Source organism: Grammomys surdaster, unplaced genomic scaffold (genome assembly GCF_004785775.1).
Source record: "Grammomys surdaster isolate TR1022 unplaced genomic scaffold, NIH_TR_1.0 130, whole genome shotgun sequence".
NCBI lineage: Eukaryota > Metazoa > Chordata > Mammalia > Rodentia > Muridae > Grammomys > Grammomys surdaster.
This window is the reverse complement of record NW_021604588.1, coordinates 2,457,533-2,479,855: the sequence shown is the minus strand read 5'-3', so window position 1 is coordinate 2,479,855 and position 22,323 is coordinate 2,457,533. Positions and strand designations below refer to the sequence as shown.

The 22,323-nt window shown below is 40.9% G+C and overlaps 1 protein-coding gene across 8 annotated transcripts in view; it reads left to right on the top strand.

Annotated features, from left to right (window-relative positions):
* Ralgps2 (Ral GEF with PH domain and SH3 binding motif 2) overlaps positions 1-22,323 on the top strand; it is a 129,616-nt gene that overhangs the window by 7,917 nt on the left and 99,376 nt on the right. For 7 of the 8 annotated variants that reach the window (XM_028760745.1, XM_028760723.1, XM_028760733.1 and 4 more), the window contains exon 2: positions 21,133-21,272. In XM_028760745.1, the coding sequence (XP_028616578.1) occupies positions 21,216-21,272 (57 nt within the window). In that variant the 5' untranslated portion in view covers positions 21,133-21,215. Of the gene's footprint in view, positions 1-10,765; positions 10,871-21,132; positions 21,273-22,323 lie in introns of those variants that run through there. The other variant, XM_028760742.1, reaches the window with a different exon arrangement.

Below are 22,323 nucleotides of genomic sequence, written 5' to 3'. Positions count from 1 at the left end.
ATTACACGTCCATTAGTACAGCAGTCAAGACTATGTGTACATTAGGAGAAAACACAAGATTTCACATCCTTGGAGTAGGTGAAGGATTCTTAGGTATGGCACTAAATGACACCCAAAGTGTCTGCCATTGAGGCTACAAACATCTGGTCACAGGACAGTAGTAATGAGCACCCGACCCCTCTTAACCCACACATAACCAGGTGTTCTCTAGTCTTTAGTTTGTGTTTAAACATCAGAATGCTTGAACTTCCCTTAAAGAAGGAAGAGCACTAGCTTAAGGTTAGCTTCTTTATTTTCTTTCTTTTGTTTTTGTTTTTGATTTTTCGAGACAGGGTTTCTCTATGTAGCCCTGGCTGTCCTGGAACTCACTCTGTAGACCAGGCTAGCCTCGAACTCTCGAACTCAGAAATCCGCCTGTCTCTGCCTCCCAAGTGCTGGGATTAAAGGTGTGCGCCACCACCGCCCGGCTGCTTCTTTATTTTCTTTTGCTGCTTCCCATTCTCCCTGAATTCACCGTCCCGTTTGAGTAGACTTCTGATGGAGTGTTGAGGGTTTTGTTGGTTTTGTTTGAGCTAGCTTTGGACCTGGTATCCTCTTGCCTCTGCCTCCCAAGCGCTGAGAATATGGGCATGTATTTCCTGTCCCTGAATTTTGCATGAAACTAATTGTATATAGTAGTAGACTCAGTGCAGGACTTAATCCTCCCATGCATCATGTACCAATCAAAGCGAGCCCTGTCTAAGGTCTCCCCCGCCGACCTCTAGTAACAACAGTGTACATTCAGGGGGACTTGGTGTGTGCATGGGTTCTCTCTCCCCCTCTCCCTCCCTCCCCCCCTCCCTCCCTCCCTCCCTTCTTCCCTTCCTCTTGTGTGTGTATGTGTGTGTGTGTTTGGCATGGCAACTGTGTATGGAGGTCAGAGGACAACTTTGTGGATCCAGTTGTCTCATACCTTTATGCGGTTCTAGGGACTGAACTCAGGTTGCTCAGTCTGCTGTGGCAGATGCCTAAACTTGTTGAGCTATCTCACCAGCCTTAATTTCTCCTATTTTATCTTTAGTCACATAACTTACTATATTTTATTGATCTTAAGTTGCTTCTAGTCTAAGATTCACAATTTAATGTACATCTAGGATTAAAAATAAAAATGACAGCACCTTGACTAGAGATTGTGAGGGTGAGAAAATAGACACTTTGAAATCAAACCTAGTTTTTTATGTCTTAGATTTTCTTTACTGAGATCTTTGCTGTTGCTGCTGCTCCTCTTGTTAGTAATATAAGTTTTAAGATGAATTTGTCTGTGTCTGGAGAGATGGTTCAGTGGGTAAGAGCACTTGTTGCTCTCTTGGAGGACTCAGGGTCAGTTCCCAGTCTGTTTGCTGTGACTCCAATTCTAAGGTATATGACACTTCTTAGTGTACACACATACATGCAGATAAAACATACACATAACATAAAAATTAATCTTATGAAAAAGACTTTTCTATGTCAAAATGTATTGCTGAGCTAAATCTCCGTCCCAGTTTCTTCTTTTACAAAATGGTCATACTATAGACTCACTGTAAAACTAAATGAAAATTCTAGGGGTCGGGTGCTCGTCACTACTGTCCTGTGACCAGATGTTTGTAGCCTCAATGGCAGACACTTTGGGTGTCATTTAGTGCCATACCTAAGAATCCTTCACCTACTCCAAGGATGTGAAATCTTGTGTTTTCTCCAAATGTACACGTAGTCTGACTGCTGTACTAATGGACGTGTAATTAGTCTGATTTCTATTATGTCTGAGACAGACAAAATGACCCAGCCTACATGTGGCTAAGACTTCAGCACTGATAAATAGCATCAAGGACTGCTGAAGTCGTGGTAGACCTCTGTCGTACGCACCCCTTGAATATTTAGATTCATTAGGCAGGGCAGTGTTAGTAAAAAGTACATAAAAAATGCTTCTCTGAATTTCAGAGATTTGATGCAGCTATAGCATAGTTGCTCTTATATCTGAGATCAATCTGGAGTTTTGGTTTACTCTTCCAGTTCTGATATAGAGGAATAGATAAGAATTGATTAGTCCTTTCCTGGCCTCTGGTTAGTTTAGAATATCCGTGTATATTCTGTGGCACTCTGTGCTTGTGACAAAACCTTAATAGGCAGTTGTAGGATTTGCAGGTGGGTGATTTCAGGTTTGATCCACAGAACTCTTAGTCTGTAAGTGACCAGAAGTTGTCATTTAGCGGTGACTTCTGCTTCTCTTACAGCTTGGTATTTCCATACATTTGTACTGTCTTTTAAGTCTGAAACACACATCCCGAGGGTTTACAGATAAGCAGCTATCTGTTAGCATCTTGTAGGCAGTGATTCTTTTTCTTTACTGTGTACATAGTACTTGGGAATGCTGCATAGCATCACTGTTTTTACAGCTTGGTGAAAGACAAAACCCTATATTTGAAACTACAGTAAATAACATTAGATAATAAACAATTACATGTCAACTTGGAGAGTACTAGCATTTTATGGGCGGGGCACTGAGGAGGGTAGCATCATAAGGAAAGGGCATACATGCTAAGTACTGAAGATATGGCAGGAGGAGTTAGTCCTTGGCATGCTGTATTGAAGGCTTGTTTGGCATGGGGTGGGAAGTGTAGCTTCATTAGAGGTACAGCTAGGTTTTAAAATCCTCAAGGCTGCAGCAGTGCTGAGGAGCACTGGGGGGAACATGCAGTGTTAGCTCCTGACTGAGCTTCTCACTCCATTTTCTTCTCAAGGCTGAAGAAAGTTTGTGATTGAAGTTGGGAGAAATCTCAACTGCTTAGAATATGTTGAAAAGAAAGGGTGTCTCGTGAATATATTAGACAGCCTTCCTAACAGAAAAACTTTAAAAAAAAAGAAAACAATGATAGAAAGTAGCACTGCTAAGTTATTCTGTTTCTGTTAACCGGTCTTAGGTGGTTATGTAGCAGAAAAAAATAATAGATTTTCATTGCTAGAAAAAGAGCCAGAAGGTGGAGGCCAGAACTCATCTGCCGAAGTTTGTTTTTCTTTCTTTTCTTTTCTTCTTCTTCTTTTTTTTTTTTTTTGGTTCTGGAACTCAAACTCAGGGTCTTACACATGTTAGGCAAGTACTCTACCAACTGAACTACATCCTCAACCAGGCCAGAGGTGATAAAGATTCATTTCTCTTTGTGTGTTTGGACTTCAGGAAATTCACAGTACTATTGAAAACTTCTTTTGCTGTACTTGTTTCTCCAGCCAGTATACGTAGCTGGGAATTGGCTATAATGTTGAAGTCTAATGTGGCCTAACCGGTAAGCTATGGGAATGAACATTTCGTGTAATTAGAATAAGAATTGATAACAGACAATAGGTTTTCCTTCATTTATTCCCCAAATACAGCATAGACACGCAGATTTCCCAAGGGCCTGTATGATAGAAGGCTAGTCGATTCCTACTTCTGCAGGAGTCCTCTGACTTTCACATGCACATTGGTTTATGCACCTGCACATACAAATACAAATGAATGATAAGGATATAAACTGTCCTTTTAAAAATTGAAAAAGCAGTAGCTGTAGCCCTGACCCATGTCTTACATATGTGACGCTGCTGTAAATTACGTGATCTCCTTAGTAACAACCAAATGTGTATTTATAGCTGCTTAGTTACTATAAACAGATTAGAAAGACTGGCAGGATGTTTGAGCTCCAGATTAGTGGTTTATCTGACTCAGTGTCTCAGACATGCTGATTATCATTCTGGCCTGCCTCTGTCCTTTTGAAGGGAAATCTGCCTTTTCCTCAGAACACTGTAGAACTCCATAGCTATGCTTTATGGCATATAAAACTGTATTGCAGCAGATGGTTCACAGTGGACATTTGACTTAAAGGCCACTAACAATGGCTAAAGCTATGTGACACTGGAGTTATTTGGTTAGGAAAAGTGCAGTCAGTTATAATAAACATAGAGTTAATTTGCTCTCAGGCTATGTGAACCAAAGCCGAAAGGCTGCATTACATTAGAGTCCTATAAAAACTAGTTTAAAGGAATGGAAGTAATTTAATCAGAAACTGAATTACAGGAAATGTAAAGGTGATGAGGAAGCTGTTTGATAAGCAGGAAAGAATTGGACTTGTTGGCCTAGACAAGCACAAGTTACATACTCAGAAAGGCACAGAACAGGTGATGAGTCTTCTGGTTTTATGTTACTATTCTTTAGTGAATCTTGTCTTAGTTACTTTTCTATTGCTGTGATAAAACACTATGGCCAACAGCAACTTGGAAAAGTACTGGTACTTGCTATTTATTAAGCACTAAATAGATACATAGTGGTGCTCTAAGTGGTGTTTTTGTTGGGGGGTTAATTATGTTATTAAAATTTATTCAATACTTTTGTTAACATTTATTTATTTATTTATTTTTTAGATTTATTTATCTTTATGTATATGAGTACACTGTAGTTGTCTTCAGACGTACCTACCAGAAGAGGGCATCAGATCTCATTATGGATGGTTGTGAGTCACCATGTGGTTGCTAGGAATCAGAACTCAGGACCTCTGGAAGAGCAGTCAGTGCTCTTAACCACTGAGCCATCTCACCAGCCCTAAAATTTATCTTTAATTATTTGGGAATCTCACATCATACATCCCAATTGTGGTCACCTCCCAGTCTTCCCATGTCTGCCCCTCCCCCAAAAGGAAAAGGCAAGTCCATTGTGTTGTCCATATATTCAATGGATGATGGTCAAATTCCTAGTAGCCAGCTCCCCAGGAAGATTGAGTCTTTCTCAGCCTACTCCAGAAGCCAGTAACTGAGAAGAGCTTTGTGGTAGTCTTGGAGGGGTAGGGCTGGCTCTCCCACATTACCAATATTAATATGACTTCAGGCAGCAGCCAGGCCACAGACATCTGTGTGGGCTTTAGTAGTAACATCAAACATCAACATGGTCCCTGGCTGTATCAGACCCACTGACCCATTTATGGCCCTCAGTAACTGCACGGGGCCACAGGCCTCAACATTGCCTTCAGTGAGTAAACTTGCCACTCACATCAGGATGGCCTCCCTGAATCAGCAGGACCTGAAAACACCACCAAGTCATCAGAGAGTGTCAATAGTGGTTCTTCAAGGAGGTCCAATCCAGAAAGTGAAGCTTTCCTCATCCCTAGTTCCATTGTTGCCCAGAGCCAGGGGATTCGGTGGCCAGGTGGCAGGTTGGGGGGCTATGACTACTGCATAAGCACCAGGCTGGTGCATACTGCCCGGACAGCTTACTTGGTCATGACACATATCCACAAGTTCTCTCCCCTGTCACCGCCATCTAGTCTCCAGTTCTGTCTCTGTCCCTTGCTCATGCACAATTCTGTTTTTCTATCTTTCCCACCTCTCTGTCACATGTTTGTGTATTGCAGTGACACCAGCCTGCCCTAGCCTCTCAGCCCAGGGTGTCACTGGGGTATCTTCCATGTGTCCTGATGGTCTGAATGTTTTATTGGTATTAACTCATCGAGTCTTCATGATAACTTGGTGAAGTACTGTTAGCTTTATTGGAGAAGTTGAGGCACAGAATGAGGAATTAACTTGCCTAAAGTTACATGGCATGTAAATGACACTGTGGCAAATTAGGGGTTTTTTTGTGTGTTTTTTGTTTTCTTATTTTGGTTTTTCAAGACAGGGTTTCTCTGTGGAGCCCTGGCTGTCCTGGAACTCACTCTGTAGACCAGGCTGGCCTCGAACTCAGAAATCCACCTGTCTCTGCCTCCTAAGTGCTGGGATTAAAGGTGTGCAGCACCACTACCCAGCAAATGAGTTTTTATTAGTTGTATCGGAATAAGTGTGTATCATTTTGTTACATGAATGAAAAAGACATACTGCAGAAAGAGAGAGATTAAGTATCTACAGAGTTGTGGGGTGAAACTCTCAGGACCAGCCAACAACCTGATTTTTAAAAAATGTGCCAAAAGCTTGATAGACACATCACCAAGAAGATCAACGGTGTGTGAAGAGATGCCTTTCTATTAGTTGAGATATTGTTGCTCACTAACAGAATGGAAATTAGAACCACAGTAAGCTGCCACCATGGAGCAGCCTTTATGCCAAGTAGGTGAGAGAAAGTCTGAATTCTATGTGTTGTGTTTGGGACTGCCATGGTTCTTCCTCCTTAAGAGACAGTTACTAACGTTTTTCCAGTTATTCCACTCCCGGGTATTTGATGGTGATACAGGGCCTTCATACTGAGTGCTCACAGCAGCCTTGTTTATAATAGCTCCCCACATGCTCATGGGTATGTAGATGAACTAACAAACTGATAACTGTGAACTATCCATGGGACAAGGCGGCATACAAGTGTGAACAAAAGATAGAGCAGCAGAGCTGACTGCTAGAGCACTGGTTCTCAGCCTTCCTAACGCTGCAGCCCTTTAATGCCGTGCCTCATGTTGTGGTGACCCAACTATACATTTTTGTTGTTATTTCATAACTGTAATTTTGCTACTGTTATGAATTGTAAATATATTTTCCAATGTGAAGGAGTTGTTTGACCCCCAGGTTGAGAACCGCTGCGAGTTTAAGTAGGCTAAATATAAGAGACCAGACATTTGGGAGTGATAGAGCATGGTCACGGTTTTCACTGTAGATGTGGAAGTTTTTCATGCATTTTACCCATGTGTAAATCTCAAAATCAATCCTCCCTCCCTCCCTCCCTCCCTCCCTCCCTCCCTCCCTCCTTCCTTCCTTCCTTTCTTCCTTTGGTTTTTTGAGACACAAAAGGCCCTTTGTAGCCACCCAGTCCTAGATCTCAAGTGTGGTCTTGAACTCATGTTCAAGCCATAGTCTTAGGAGTATTGGGATTAAAGGATGAGCCATCATCCCTCCTGCCAATATAGGGAGTTGTTTTTTAAAAGGTTTAAGAAATGATACAATAGGGGGCTGGAGAGATGGCTCAGCGGTTAAGAACACTGACTGCTCTTCCAGAGGTCCTGAGTTCAATTCCCAGCAACCACATGGTGGCTCACGACCTTCTGTAATGGGATCCGATGCCCTCTTCTGGTGTGTCTGAAGACAGCTACAGTGTACTCATATAAATAAAATAAATAAATCTTTAAAAAAAAAAGAAATGATACAATGAAGCTACTTCTATGGCTGTGAAATGGTATAAGATGGATAAAATTATTGTACCTCTTGCATAATTATCTTAAATATATACAAAGTAGGGAAAACTTGAAATTGTATTCTTAGAAGAAAGAGCCTGGTGTGAAAGTGTGTACGTATTATCTTTTTTTTTTTTTGGTTTTTCAAGACAGAGTTTCTCTTTATAGCCCAGGCTACCCTGGAACTCACTCTGTAGACCAGGCTGGCCTCGAACTCAGAGATCCGCCTGTCTCTGCCTCCCAAGTGCTGGGATTAAAGGCATGCGCCAACACTGCCTGGCGAAGGTGCGTATTCTTATTGGTGCTCCCAGCTCTCAGGTGGCTGACTGGAGGGAATCGGAAGATCGAAGCCTGCCTGTGTGTAAACTCTGTTTGCATTTGTGGCCCTCTGTCTCCCTGGGAACATTTGGCTTTTATTGTTATCATTGGCATCTAGTGGAGAGGCAGTGTGTACAGCCAAGCAGCCTACAATTCGAAGCAGAGTCCTCAGCAAAGAGTTAACCAGTTGCACCTGCCAGAGCTGTGGTGAGAAACCAGAGGAAGTCAGCTGGCTACTGATCATCCCTCCTGTCCTTATGTGTTCCTGCGCTGAATGTGTTAATTGGCAGAACAAGTTGCAAAGCCATGCCTTTGGAGAGATTGTGTCTTAGGTCTGTGGGGGTTTATGGATAATGTTTTTCTGAGACTTGGATTCATAAAATAACCAGTGTCAGGTAGCTCTTCTGTGTTGTAGTGACTTCTTACCTTGTGAGAAGTCACCCCTCATGCAGGCAGTCCCCAGCCTTGTCCAACAGAGACCTGTCAGTACAGCTTCGTTTTAAACTATGGGCTGAGGTGTAATTTTGGTTTTGAAATAATCTAGTGATTGTTTAAAGCATGAACTTCGTATTTAAGACTGATAAGTCAAAAAGGCCTCTTTGGTCAGGTTTTTGCTAGTATTTCATAAATAGGCCAAGACCTCCATTCTCAGATCAGACACTTAGTAGTTTTACATGGTAATACTTGGATCTTAGTACTGTTTCTTTTTCATTTAAAAGCTACAAAGTTTATTTTTAACTGATCTTTAAAAACAGAAACTTTTACCTATTTGTCAAGGTATCCTGGTATTTCAATAATGTACACGTTTTGTGTAAATCTGTTTCTATCATTTCTTTGTGGTAAAAATACCCAAACAGCTCTAGCTGTTCGAAACATACAGCATACTATTTATTGTCTTTTACCCATTTAAGAGAGCAAGATAGAGGGGAGAGGAAGATTAGGGACCAGGGATACTGGTTGAGGTTGAGGCACAGAGCCCTCAGGCTTTGCTTAACGGGGATAGTTACTCCCAGGAGGTTGTGAATTTAGTTTGGTTGGGATCTTCAAGGGATCTTGCTTCTCCTGCGGACTGGCCTGTAGCTGCTCCTGGAGGTTGGTGGTTGATTGGTGTATGTGTAGAATAGCGTGTTTGGTTTTGCTTTGCGTGTTCTTCTCTTCTGTCACATTACAGCTGTGTTTGTTCCTAGACATTGCTTTAGGCCTGCAGTGGCAGACTCTCTGTAAAGGTTCAGTGCTGATGTGGGCCTCAGACTACTCAGTGGCCTGTGAGTGAGAGCACAAAGGACTGTGCATGGGTCAATGTTTCACTGAGGCTTCCTGTGCAAAACTGTGACAGCTTAGGCCTGTCACTTCTGGTTCTGTTGTTAGCACTTCCTCTTTGCCGGTGAGTATTTGGAGTTGGTTCCCCTGAGGTGGACAATTGCAAATGGAAGAAAACAGTTTCTTTCACTGTCCTCATTCTTACTGACAGTGGTGTGGAGTAAGCAAATAGCATGAACTTTAAGGAGCAGAATGGTAAAACAGCCTTCGCCTCTTCATTTCTCACACAGCTCACATGCAGATGGCAAATTCTGCAAGTTTACCTTTGAAAATCGACTTGGAACTAGGCTTTCCCTTCCACATTTGGAGAAAGGCGGTGAGCTGACTGCTTGCTCTGCCTTTAAGGTTCCCTCTCTAACTCATCAGCCGCATGTGTTGCCTAAATAACTTTCTAAAATAAAATTACTATGGCTTACGTCTCTCCTTCTCTAGTTACTCCCATCACTCAGGATACAATTCTTGACTGATTTTTATTAACTTATTCCCTTTAGAAAACCTTCTATAGCTGTATATCCGTGAGCATAAATACTTTAAAAATATGTATTCAGTACACTTTAAAAAAAACATATAAATATATTGGACTGTCTTGTGGCCTGGGGCTTCTCCCCTGATCTTTCAGTTAGGATGTGCTTTCTCACAGAAAAGCACATCTCTCTTCCCATAGCGAGAGCTTCGCAGCAGTCTGCTGAGCGTGTCTTTTATGTACATATATGCACCCTCCTTTTCCTCTCTCCAGAGAATTGTACATGCCATTTTCTCCATTCTTAAGGCTTTGTATAAAGTATTTCCCTTGCTGGGTGATAGAAAAAGAAAAAGGAGGCCCTGACTGACTGCTCCTAGGCCTGGTGGAGGAGAACGTTTGCTGTAGACTTGAGGAGGAGCACAGCCAGAGGCAGAGACATCTGGGAGAGTATAGAGTGAACATGACTCTATAGAGTGTGCTGAGGCACGAGGAGAGGAGGGAAGAGAGAGAGGGGAACATGAGACCAAGAGGCCGAATGGGGAAACGGGCTTAAAGGAAATGCCTGGGTTATATAGGTTAGGGCAGCTGGGAGGACAGCCCAGCTCCTGGACTGGATTAGTTTAGGGTAGGGGCCAAGGTTTGCCAGCCAGGAATGACCCTGTCACAGGAGGGGATTGAGGGATACTAGGAGACCCTGGCAACCAGTGTCTGCTTTGATATGCTAGTAGGCACTTCAGTTAGCCTTCTGTGCTAGGTTTCAGACCTAACCCTGGGGTGGCCCTTAAGCATAAATTTATACTCTGCACATCTCTGCATGGATTCTACTTGCTAAGATTCATCTAAGATGTGAGATTTTTCTGTGAACACTCTCACATTTTCTCTTTGGCAGACAAATCTGAAGGAGCTGTAACAAATGAAATGTGACAGAGAAGCCTTCCTTGGTGGGAGGTGAAGGAGATGAGAAGTAGGAACTTTGAAGAGACCGCTTGTTGAGACCTTCTCCCCTAGGCCCTGCAACCCCACTTTACCATTTGTATGTTAGTACTTACTTTAGAGGGCTCTTAGAACCAGTAAAAGACAGAATCCAGTGTCCAAAACACCTCACTGCTTATGCAGTAAACTATCTTTTCTTGGTCATAGCAAGAGCAGGAAGTTGTTCAGGAGTAAATGCATCATCAGAGAGCTGGTTCTCAGATCTCAGTAAAGATAGTCTAGAATATCATCTCAAAAATTACAGCCATCCAGTGTGTTTGTAGTCGTATCAAATTGAGGTTTAATTTACATTTTCCTAATGATTGATTGATATACACTTTGCATGCATGTGTGTGTGTGCATGTGTGTGTGTGCGTACGTGTGCTTATGTAGTGCATGTGGAGGCCAGGTGTCTTCCTCACTTTCCTCCCAATTTTTTAAAGACAGGATCTCTCTCTCACTGACCAGGAACTCATTGACTGGCTGGTGGCTCCAGAGATCTGCTTGTCTCTGCCCTTCCATCGCTTGTGTTAGCAGCATGCCTGAGGGCTTTCGTGTGGGTGTCAGAGATCAGGCCTTAGGTCCTCATACTTGTGTGACAAGCACTTTACCCACTGAGCCATCTGCTGACCTCTAGGAGGAATCCCTCAGCTGAGATTAATTTAAGGTAAGCGCACACACTATAAATTATATAGGCATAGTAATTCCTTCCCTAGTATTATTAGTTACCAAAATCTGCAGATCTTCAAATACTCTATTTTAAATAGTGCAGTAGCTGGGCACGATGGTACAGGCAGGCGCCTATAATCTCAGGTTAAAAAGTAGAGATGAGAAGATTGTAAATTCAAGGTCAGCCTGGCAACATGGGAAGGCTATCAAAAAAATAAAGTGTTACGGTATTTTCATATAGCCTGTGGACATTTTCCTAAGCTCTAGATTATTTACAATATATAACCCAATGTAAATGCTATATAAAATAGTGACAGTATATTGTTTAGGGAATGATAAAAAATATGCATTTCCAGTGCAGTTTTTCCTCATATTTTATAGCTGGTTGAATCTGGATCCATAGAAGCCACATTTATTTTGCAATCCAGGCACTTCTCCCCCTCTCTCCTTTCCTTCCTTTTTTGAGACAGGGTTTCATACTTGAGCTTATTATATAGCCAAGACTAGTTCTTGTTTCCTGCCCTGTCTCTCACATACTGAGATTATAGGCATGTGCCAACACACCCCGTTTGATAATTTCAAATTAGTGGAGGCCTTTAGCTATAGCTCAGTGGTAGAGTGCTTGCCTTGCGCACCCGATGCTACAAGTTCACTCCCAGTACTGTCAAGAAACAAACACCCACTCTTAATTAATAGAATGTTTAACATTAGAGAGTGTAGTTCATTTGGCTAGTTAGATACTGGTGGAGTAGACCTCCAGCTGTCATGTATTGAGGCTGTGGTTTTCACCATTCTGTTAAGGACTAGGAGAATGTAACACATGATAATTGATAGTTTGTGCTGAGCAGAGATTTGAATCCAGTCTATCACCTAGTACGCACATTCTGGTATGATTTATTAATAGGTTATGCTGTGTAATGACCTTTGTTGGAGGTAGTTCATAGTGGAAAGAAATCTAGAAGTAAATATGTGTCATTTCAGAATTCTTAGAATCATTAACTCTTTGTAAGACTAAAAAGAAAATTAATTATACCTTAATGCTTTATGTGCCATTAAAATATTTTCAAAGGTGGGGATCTTTCAAGGTGTTTTGGGACAGATCCCTCATAGTATCAAGGGTTTATTGTACTTGAAGTCATCATAAAGGTATCCATTTGTTGGAGTGACTGACAGTGTTCTCAGTCTCTTTATCTGTATATTTTAACTTTCTAAGTCAAATTTGTGAGCTTGTCAGTTAGCAGTGCATTTGTAAGAACTCATCCTTACTGGGGTGGGCAGGATAAAGTCCAGGCCTACATCTCTGTGACAGACTTTGTGAACACCATTTATATCGATTTCTCTACACTCGGTCCTCATACTTCGAATTTCTTTCTTGAATTTTGATCTCTGTTACATTCAGACTATTGTCTGTCTTCTAATAGAAAGAGGGGTTTTTTTTGTCTCTCTTACCCTTTGTTTATGCTATGAACTATATTGTTTGTTGTTGTAATAAACTGCCATCAAAAGAGAGCGAGATAGAGACAGACAGACAGACAGACTGACTAGTTATTTATCTCCGGCCACGCTGTCATTTTCACAGCAGTTGAGCATATGAGAAAGGATCGGTAAGGAAAGATGGTCTGGCTGTGTAGAGAGAGCAAAGGATTAGCAAACAGATGTACAATTAAAACCCATCTCTGTCCTTAACCAGTTATAGATCGGTGTACATGATCCCAGCATTGGGTTGGTGCTCTCGTGCTCTCTCACGTAAATCTGAGAATTCAGATCTAAAAAATGGAATGAAGCAGTGGTTTAGCAAATATGTTTTACTCTTTTCTTTCTTTCTCTTCCTGTCATCTTTTTTTTTTTTTTTTTCCCGAGACAGGGTTTCTCTGTATAGCCCTGACTGTCCTGGAACTCACTCTGTAGACCAGGCTGGCCTCGACTCAGAAATCCACCTGCCTCTGCCTCCCAAGTGCTGGGATTAAAGGCGTGCGCCACCACTGCCAGGCTCTTCTGTCATCTTAACACATTTGAAAGCTACGATATTTTCTCATCACTTTACAGCAAGTTTTTGTAGCTATGATTCTCCATGGGGAACAGGAGAAGGGTTGAGAGCATACCTAGGAATGAGGGGAGCATCAAAATACGGAAAGATCTGGGATTTGAAATATAGCTCGAATTGAGATCTTTAAAATACCTCTATCTTTTCAGTAATATTCATCTCTGTTATTCTTTCCTTTAGCTTCAGGCAAAGATATTTGTATATATGTAACTCAGTCCAGACAAGCCATTCCTGAGCACATCCTGGCTGCTGGTCATGTTACTGAACAAGTGACCTCTGTCGCCCTCTGTTGGTCAGAGCTGTACTTTTACTAGACATGTAGCTTGCTTAGATAACAGAATTTTTCAAGGTGAAGAGTATAATAGTTCAGGAGAATTTAATTTCCTTTCATATTATATATTTGGAAATGGTTTCAAACTAGAAGTGAAATTATAAGAATAGTGTACCAGAATTCTCCACAGAAACAACCAAGAAGATGGATGGATGGATGGATGCATAAAGGGATGTATATCCCTTTAAAATTATTATGTATGTATATTAATGGAAGATTTCTTACAGGTAAGAAAAGCTATTTTAATACATTTTACACATATATTCACAATATGTATATAAGGAGTTGGCCCTGTAGTCAGAGAGACTGAGAAGTCCCAAGACACAGTCACAGTTAGCAAGCTGGAGTCCTAGGAGAACTGATAGTAATTCACTTTTCCTCCCACGCCATTATGTTCCCTCAGGATTCCGCAGCAGCACACTTTTGCTAGACATTTAAATCTACTTAGGGTGGATTGTTTTCATGCTTTGATTGCTAGTATTATATAAGCATGCTTAAAAATAACCCAAGTACATAGTATTATGAGTTAAGTGGACTTCTAAGAGCCAGTCTCGAGTACAGAATCTGACCAGAATGTATAAGCTCCCAGCAAAACTACATAGTAAAACAGTGTTTAGAGCATATATATTTATACTTAACCTATGTGCATGTTTTGGTATAGTAGAGGTTAAAATTCTTTTTTAAAATTTATTTTTTGATATTGTAATTTATTATTTCCCCTTCCTTTTCCTCCATCCTATATATCCCTTTTTACTCTTTCATATTTATGGCTTCTTTTTCCAGTAATAGCTGATATATATATATGTTACATATAAATTATATAAACACACAAATGTAAACTACTCAGTCTGTATACTTTTTAAAAGAAATCTTTTGTTATTTTAAATTACAAATATGTGGGGGAGTATTTATGGGCATGTGCCCCATGCTGGTGATGAATTACTGTGCCCCCATGCTGGTGACGGACCAATGTGCCCCCACGCTGGTGATGGACCATTGTTCCAATGTTTTGCCTCTAGTGCCATGTGCTCTACTTCAGCTCAGGTATGAAATGGCAACAGGGTGAAAGAAGCACTTTCCTGCTGTCTTTATCTTCTCTTTTCTAGTTTAATACGCCAACTTAGTTTTGAAAACCTCCTTTCTCAGACTTCTTAAATGTATGCCTTGAACATTTCGAAACAAATATAAAGTATACATAGATGTTTTAACTTAAACAGTCATTTAGTGAGTGAGTAAAGCTTCCTGGGAAATGGTTTATTTAATTGTTCTGACATGATACTCTAAACACGTAGTAGATTCATTTAACATCACCAGCGTTTTCCCCTTTTGCTTCTTGGGTGGTGTGTGAAATTGCTAACCCTGTCATTATGGTTGGCTTCAAGCAATGGGAGCCTGTCCAGAACTCACTCTCTCACAGTTTCACAGTGTGCTCATCCATGAGAACTACCACCATTGTTTGAAATTCTTGCTACTCTCAGATTTAGACTTAGGCTTGCTACTTAGAGAGAGAGATGGCCACCCCCTGCAGGTCACGGGAGAGGTTCACCCACCTGTCTTGACCTAGAGTCCGCCAGCTTCATTGAACTGAAAGAAAGAAAGAAAGAAAGAAAGAAAGAAAGAAAGGAAGGAAGGAAGGAAGGAAGGAAGGAAGGAAGGAAGAAAGAAAGAAAAAAGTCATCTTTGAAAAACAACTTTTGTTTCTGTTAGCAATACCCAGATCTGAAATGGCCAAAACCCGAAGTCATCTGATTATTGAAACTGAATCATAGTACAGTAGTTTGCTTATTTTTCTTGCTCCTTTCATTCCTAGCCATATTTAAGTTTGATCAGAGTAGGAGAAAACTTTTAGGTTCCCCTTCATCTGCCCTTTTTTTTCTCCCTCTCTTCAGGCTGTCCATCTCAACATTGTAAACTTGGTCAAGCTGTTAGCCCTCTTTAAAATGGGTTTGGATAACCATTTAGTGTATCCCTCTCTCTCTCTCTCTCTCTCTCTCTCTCTCTCTCTCTCTCGTTCCTTAGTTGCCTTTAGCAGTTGTTAGTGTAGAGTCGAGGCCTCGTGTGTTCCCTCTCCCCTTCACGTCAGCATGTCTGCTGTGTCCCTGTTTGTACTGGTGAGACTGGGACATTTCCTAGGAGACAAACTCTCACAGCAAACTCCCTGCCCCTCTTCCACAAGTTCCCCGCGCTGAAGCTGTGTTGTAGATGTTTCCAGTGGGACTGGGCTCCACAGCTCTGCATTTTGATTAGTTGTTGTATTCTCTAATGGTCTCCATTTGTTCCAAAGAGAAGTTTCCTTGATGCAAGATGAGGACTAAACCTTTCTGTAGGTATAAGGACAAATTGGTTATCCAGTACCAAATGATCAGCCCTGGAAACATACATGCAAGTTATATTACACAGACTGAACAGGTCGTATTTATGTGCAGACATACACATATCTATGTAGTAAAAATAATGAAGAAAGAGGCTGTCAATTTGGAGGGGAGTAAGGAGGGGTGTGGAGGGGTAGTTTTTCATGTTTTCTTACTCTTTGAAGTATTTTGTGGTACACTAATCCTTTGAAAATGTTTTTGTCGTCCCCCAGCCCACCTCTGCCCCAGGTGAGAACCACACTCAAGTCCTTGTGCTTGGTAGGCAAGAGCTCTTGCCAGCGGTCCCCAGCCCTTGTTTTCCCTCTAATCAAAAAGTGTTGTTTGTAGTTGTGTGTGTGCATATGTGTGTAGTGGGGAGTGGTGTGTGCATATGAGCGCAGATGACAGACAGTGGCAGCTGTAGGTGGAGGTGTGGGCACTGTTCATGGAGGGTGCTAGACACCAGTCCTCTTCAACAGTAGGCTCCTAACTGCTGAGCCAGCTCCTTAGCTGGGCTACATTTCTAAGTTGTTGGCTGTTTTCTCTGGGCTCTTTGAAGCCCTTGCTTTCTTGTTGGTGGTGATGTGAAATCTTGAGGGTTTTGTTGTTGTTCCTACATAAGTAATTTGCTTTTTAATTCACTTGCTTTTAAAAGAATTACTTGCCAGTTTAAAGTAGTACATGAAAAATACGGTTCTTTTTGTTGCTTAAGGGTGACCCCGAGTAAGAGTCCCTCCCATCTTCTGAGTTCTGGAAACTCTTCAGCCTTTGTCTTCAGCCTTGCCTTCTTTTATCATCTTTGGATCTGCTCTCAGGGTGCTTAGGGTTCACTCTGGTCTTACATGGCGTCCCCATCCGGACAGTGGTTTGTGTGTTACTTTCCTGTTTATTGACCTCATGAATTCCCTCTTGAGTAGAATTTGGTATGATTCTTCTGTAGTGAATATTAATTTTGCTTTAAACTCTTATTTCTCCTTATGCCTTCCTTCTTTGAAGACCACTGATTTCAGTCCTTTCTGCTACGTGGGCTCTATCTGGTGGTTTTTGTGAGAGGTAATCACAGTCACTGTTGCTCCCTTTAGTTTACAGTAGGTTGAGTGCTCACAGAACTGCTGGTGCTTCCGTATTGAGTCTGCCAGTGGGACTTTGTTTGACTGTTATATATTATGTGTTCCTCGATCAGATTTTGTTTCCACTGTGTGTCTGTGTTGAAGAATTACAACTGTTGTGAACTTTATTTTTAAGGCAGAGTCTTACTATGTAGCCTTGCTGGCCTAGAGCTCTCTATGTAGATCAGGGTGACCTCAAAGTCACAGGGGTATGCCTGGCCATGTGAACATATTTTAATGTGGATTTCTTATGGTGAGGATCTTGGGCCATAATGGTAATATAAATTCAGGTTCTGTGTCTGTGTGATATCATACCTAGAATAAAGATAGTAGGGGTAGATACTGTCTTCTGACCTCAACATTACGCCCAGGCCAACACAGATAAGTTTGCACATCTTCCTAGGCCAAGACACATTTTTCTCCAGAGCATCTTGTCACTGATGGGCCAGGCCTTGACCTCTGCCTCTACTTCAAATGGAGATGGGTGGGGATGGGATTAGAAGGAGAATGTATGTCTTGGTTCTATTTTTATTTTTTTAGTGGCCTTGTCTTTTCTTTTCAACTGAGAATTAGAATTCAGACTCTCATTCTAAGTTTCTCATGAAGCACAGTGTGTTTTTATTTTGTCAACTGTGTTGCTAGAAATGTTCATCATCCATGATAAATAACTAAATCTTACCTGTCATCCGTGTGCTTGTATGTAATATTTAAATACCAGTGCTTTTACTGGCTTGTATATAATCTTGCCCTAATGGTTGCTTTGCTCAGGCATTCACTTATTCTTTCAACAGGTATGTAGTAAGTAGATAATCAGGTGAAATATATGTATATGAATGCAAAGATGAAGGATAATGGGTTGGGTTTTTTTGTTTTTTGTTTTGTTTTGTTTTGTTTTGTTTTGTTTTGACAGGGTTTCTCTGTGTAGCCCTGGCTGTCATGGAACTCACTCTGTAGACCAGGCTGGCCTCGAACTCAGAAATCCACCTGCCTCTGCCTCCCAAGTGCTGGGATTAAAGGCGTGCGCCACCACCGCCCGGCTAGGATAATGTTTTTAAATTTTCTTTTAAAAAATGTCATTCTTTAACTTCAAGAAACTAAAAGATGATTAAGGAAAGATAAAATGAACAGTGTGAAAATGCTACTTTGTGGGAGATGTTAGGCAGGGAACCTTTTATAACCCAGATCTTTATCAGAACCCATTCTTTTGAAATTTCTATCATAATAAATTGAACTTTTGTGACCTATAAATAGCAAAGATAATCATGTAGTACTGTACCAGAAATGGCTTTAAGAGATAGACTCCAGATGGCCTAACAGATTGGGAGAAGCAAAGAAGATCTGATTCAAGTGTATTGATGCTTATTCTTAGTCTATATTACCTTTATTCAGTAAATAGTAAGATTTATATATCTAACTTGTAGGTTAAAGATAAAAATTTTTTACAATTAAATCAAAATCTTTTTCTTATCACTAGGGGGCTCTCTAGATTTATGGATTCTTGTTATATGTCACAGTATAGGAAATCATTGAAAACACTTCATTACAAAATGAGTGCAATTGCCAGAAAATATTAGAGATTAGTCTCTAGTAAGTTCTAGACCAGTCCAGTCTAGTTTGCAGAGTAAGGTGTGGTTTCAAAACTACCTCCCTCTACCCCAGGAGTATAGTTGAAAGCAGGCAGAGAAAACTTGATTGAATTGTATTAATTTATGATTCATTATAAAGCTAGATTTTAAAATACTTAACTTGTTTAAGATTGGGTCTCTTTTGTAGCCCAGGCTGACCTGGAACTTTCTGTGTAGCCTAGACTGGTCTTTGGTTTGAGACCTCTTGACCTTTGCCTGCTAGGGTCAGGGTTACAGGTGTGGCTCACCATACCTAGCACAAACTGAACAAACTGTTCTTTTAGGTAGCAGGCAAGTGTCAGCCTGGTCCTTGCAGCAGTGTGTGACCCTGTGCGGTGAGATCCTGTGAGCTAGAAGGAAGCCTCATGCTGTTCATGTACATACTGATTCTGTAAATGGTTCCAAAATCCTCTTAATTCAAATGTATTTATTTTAAAAATTGTAGAATGATGTTTTATTCCTCAAAAGTACTAAGGCTAATCTGAAGAAATGAAGATAATTTAACATGTGCTTGAAAGCTGTTGTCAGCAATAACTGACAAATGTAATTTTGAAGCTTTTGAAACCCCAGGAGCCATGTTTTGGTCCATCTGAGGAACATTCTTATTCCTTCCGTGTTAGGATTTTTATGATACTCACCAGATATATTCTGATCGCCAGTAGTGTATTTAAACAGTTTTTGTCCTTTTTTTTCTTTATTTAGAAGACTATTACAGTTAAACTTTATGTTCATTAAGTAGATAGTGAAAAAATTTGCATCCTCATTGCATTGTTACGGTAACATTTACCATATGTAAGTACATCTTAGCTCTTCACCACAGCTCTGTGAAGTAGATACTCATTGTTGCCCATTTTATACCTAAGGAGATGGTACAGAAAAGTTGTACACAAAGACTTGTCGTGTTTGCATGTAGACTATAAGCAGTCTTGTTTCAGAGCTCATGATTTCTTTGGGAGTTGGAGGGGAGTCTGTACTGGGAATTGAACCCAGATCCTTAGACTTATGTGTTCTACTACAGAGCTGTATCCCCAGCTTCCCCTCTCCCTTCTAGTAAGTTGTCTGGTCTGCCCTTGAGTTTGTGATCATCCTGCCTCAGACTGCTGCCCTGCTGGGATTGCAGGCTTGTATCACTAGACCAGCAGAGCCTGAGCTTTGTAGAGGGAAGGGAGTAATAGACTTGGTAGAGTATCAGGAACAGTATAGACTTATACATTCTAGTTGTATGGTAAATAGTGTAGAATACCCAACTTACAGTTTCTTTCTCTCTCTTTTTTTTTTTGGTGATTTATATACTTTTTTTTTTAAAAAACAGAATCTGTTACTTTTATTTAACAGAATCAATTAGATAAAAAAGAAAGTATCAGAGAATGTCACATACAATAGAATATAATATTACATATAACATTACATATAATATATTCAAGAGAAGGATGCTGAGGTGGCATAAACATTATTGTTGATGTTTTGGAGGAAACGTTTTATGCCTGTTGGTTCAGACACATGACCTAGAGTGTAATAAGCAGACATCCTTATCAATGCTTGCTCCAGTCATAGCTACTTTCATAGCACCTACTGTAGCCATGTCTACTCCATGACGCACGAACATGTCTGAGGCCAGGAATTGGCTGTGGGCTAAGTCTGCCCAGTGTATCACTCACAATTAGATTAATATATAAAGATTTTGGAATCGGGGCACTGGAAGTCTGAGCCTACCAGCTGTAGGTCCCAGCATTTGATCTGAGTGATTATGTAAAGTGATGCTCACTGACCACATAAGTCCTGTACAGTTTCTTTCTTTTTTTTTTTTTCCAAAGGGGAGGGGGTTTATTCAGGGCAGAGGGCAAAGGTGGGGAGAGAAAGGAGGAGAGAGAGAGAGAGAGAGAGAGAGAGAGAGAGAGAGAGAGAGAGAGAGAGCGAGCGCGCAGAGAAGTGGAGGCCGGCCATGACCACGTGGGGAGAGGCGAGGGGACAGAGAGAAGCTAGAGGCAAGAGAGCAAGAGAAAGAGCCTGTACAGTTTCTTTTATGATAAAAATAGGTACTTAAATTTGGAAATGGACTTAGTCTGTTTACCCTGTTATTTTACAGGAAAGAAGAAATTATACTGTGTTATTTAGGAAAGACAGTAAAATCTCAAGTGAACATTGTGATTTTAGTAAGGTGGAAAGAAACAATGGTGTTAATGGAAAGAATACCTGGCTAGCATCTTAGACAGGTCCTCTGTCCTCACCTGTCTGCTGCTGCCCCAGAGGCTGTTGTCTGTGCTGTAGGGGATAGTAATGGCATTTTTTGTTAGATCATGAGTACAGTATTTTCTCTTAACTGGTGTTTTCAGTGAGATAATGGATTGAGGGTATTCAACAAACCTTAATTCCCTACACAAATGAACATGTCATGGATTGTTCTTTTGTGACATGTCCTGTAATATTTTTAAGTGTTAGTGGTGTCTTGGTAGAGGAATAATAATGACAAGTCTCTTCTGCATTGTTAATCTAGAGGTTGCATCTAAATCTTGAAAACTGAACTGGGGGGTGTATTACTTCGCCGTGTTTTAAATACTTGTTATTTAGTTTAAACTAAAAATACTATTAGTCATGGAGGTAATACTTTTATTTTACTTATGAAGACTGTAATGGTAGCAAGTACTGACACCATTGTAATTCTGATCCTTGGAACACCATGGCTTGGCTAAAATAAAGACCTGAGAAGTCACAGCCTTTCCCCAGTGCGCCAGTGTCATGGCTGTTTTCTTGAACTTAGAGAAAGACACACATTTTAATTTCTTCTTTGTTTTTCCAACAGGAATGATGTATTTGTGGCCTTGGACATGAAGTAATCAGACCTCTGTTGCTGTTACTATAGGCTCAGGGGCTGATGAGGAAAGCATGGACCTAATGAACGGGCAGGCCAGCAATGTTAATATCGCAGCTACTATTTCCGAGGTGAGACACAGCACCCTTGTTATAAAGTTTCTTACTCTGTTTTCTAAACATCTAAAGGTTATATTTGGTTACATTTTAAAATCAACTTGAACAAAGGACTAGGCCACTTACACAGCTTGTCTTCAACTACTCTTCTTAGTCATCAGGCAGAATAGTAGGTTTTATTGTCTCTTGTTGAGGCAGGGTTTCTCTGTTTAGCCCTGGCTGTCCTGGAACTTGGTCTGTAGACCAGGTTGGTCTTGAACTTGAGATCCGCCTGCCTCTGCCTCCCGAGTGCTGGGACTGAAGTGTGTGCCCCCACTGTGCAGCTCTCCCTTCTCTACAGCTATCTCACTCTCTCACTTACTGTCCCCTGCTCCTTTCATGTTGTATATACATACATGTGTATTTATATTTAAACAACATTCTTCATAATCCAAGAAGAATATACAGTATTTACTTTTCTGAGAACTACCATTTGTGTGCGTGTGTATGGTGTATGCATATGAGTGTACAAGCTCACATGCCTGGGTGTGTGCGTGTGGAGACTGCAGCAGGATATTGGGTGTCCTTTTCTACCACCTTTTGCCTTTGTGCCACGAGACAGTGGGGGCAGTGGACACTCACACTCAGGACTTCATGCTTAGAGAGCAAGCTCTCTTACCCACAGAGCCACTTCTAAGGTTTGTATTTATTAATTTGTTCTGAAACAATCTCATGGCATAACCTTGGCTGGCCTAGATGTCACTTTGTAGACCGCGCTGACCTCAAACTCACAGCAATCTGCCTGTTTCAACCTCCCGAGTGCTAGGACTACAGGACATGCCTGACCTTTTTTTAAAAAAACAAAAAACAAAAACAAGAACTAAATTTTGTCATTCACACGTTAATTGTATCATACAAGTATTTTATCTGCTTAAGATACTTGAAAACAATAATAAATAATGATTGCTTACAACTCTTTATTGGGATCAGTATTTAAAGAAGCTGTTTTAGGATATTCTGTCACACAGGTACCTTCAAGACCTTGACTTTAACACTGTTGGAGAGCAGAACTACCAGTTGGGAAGCA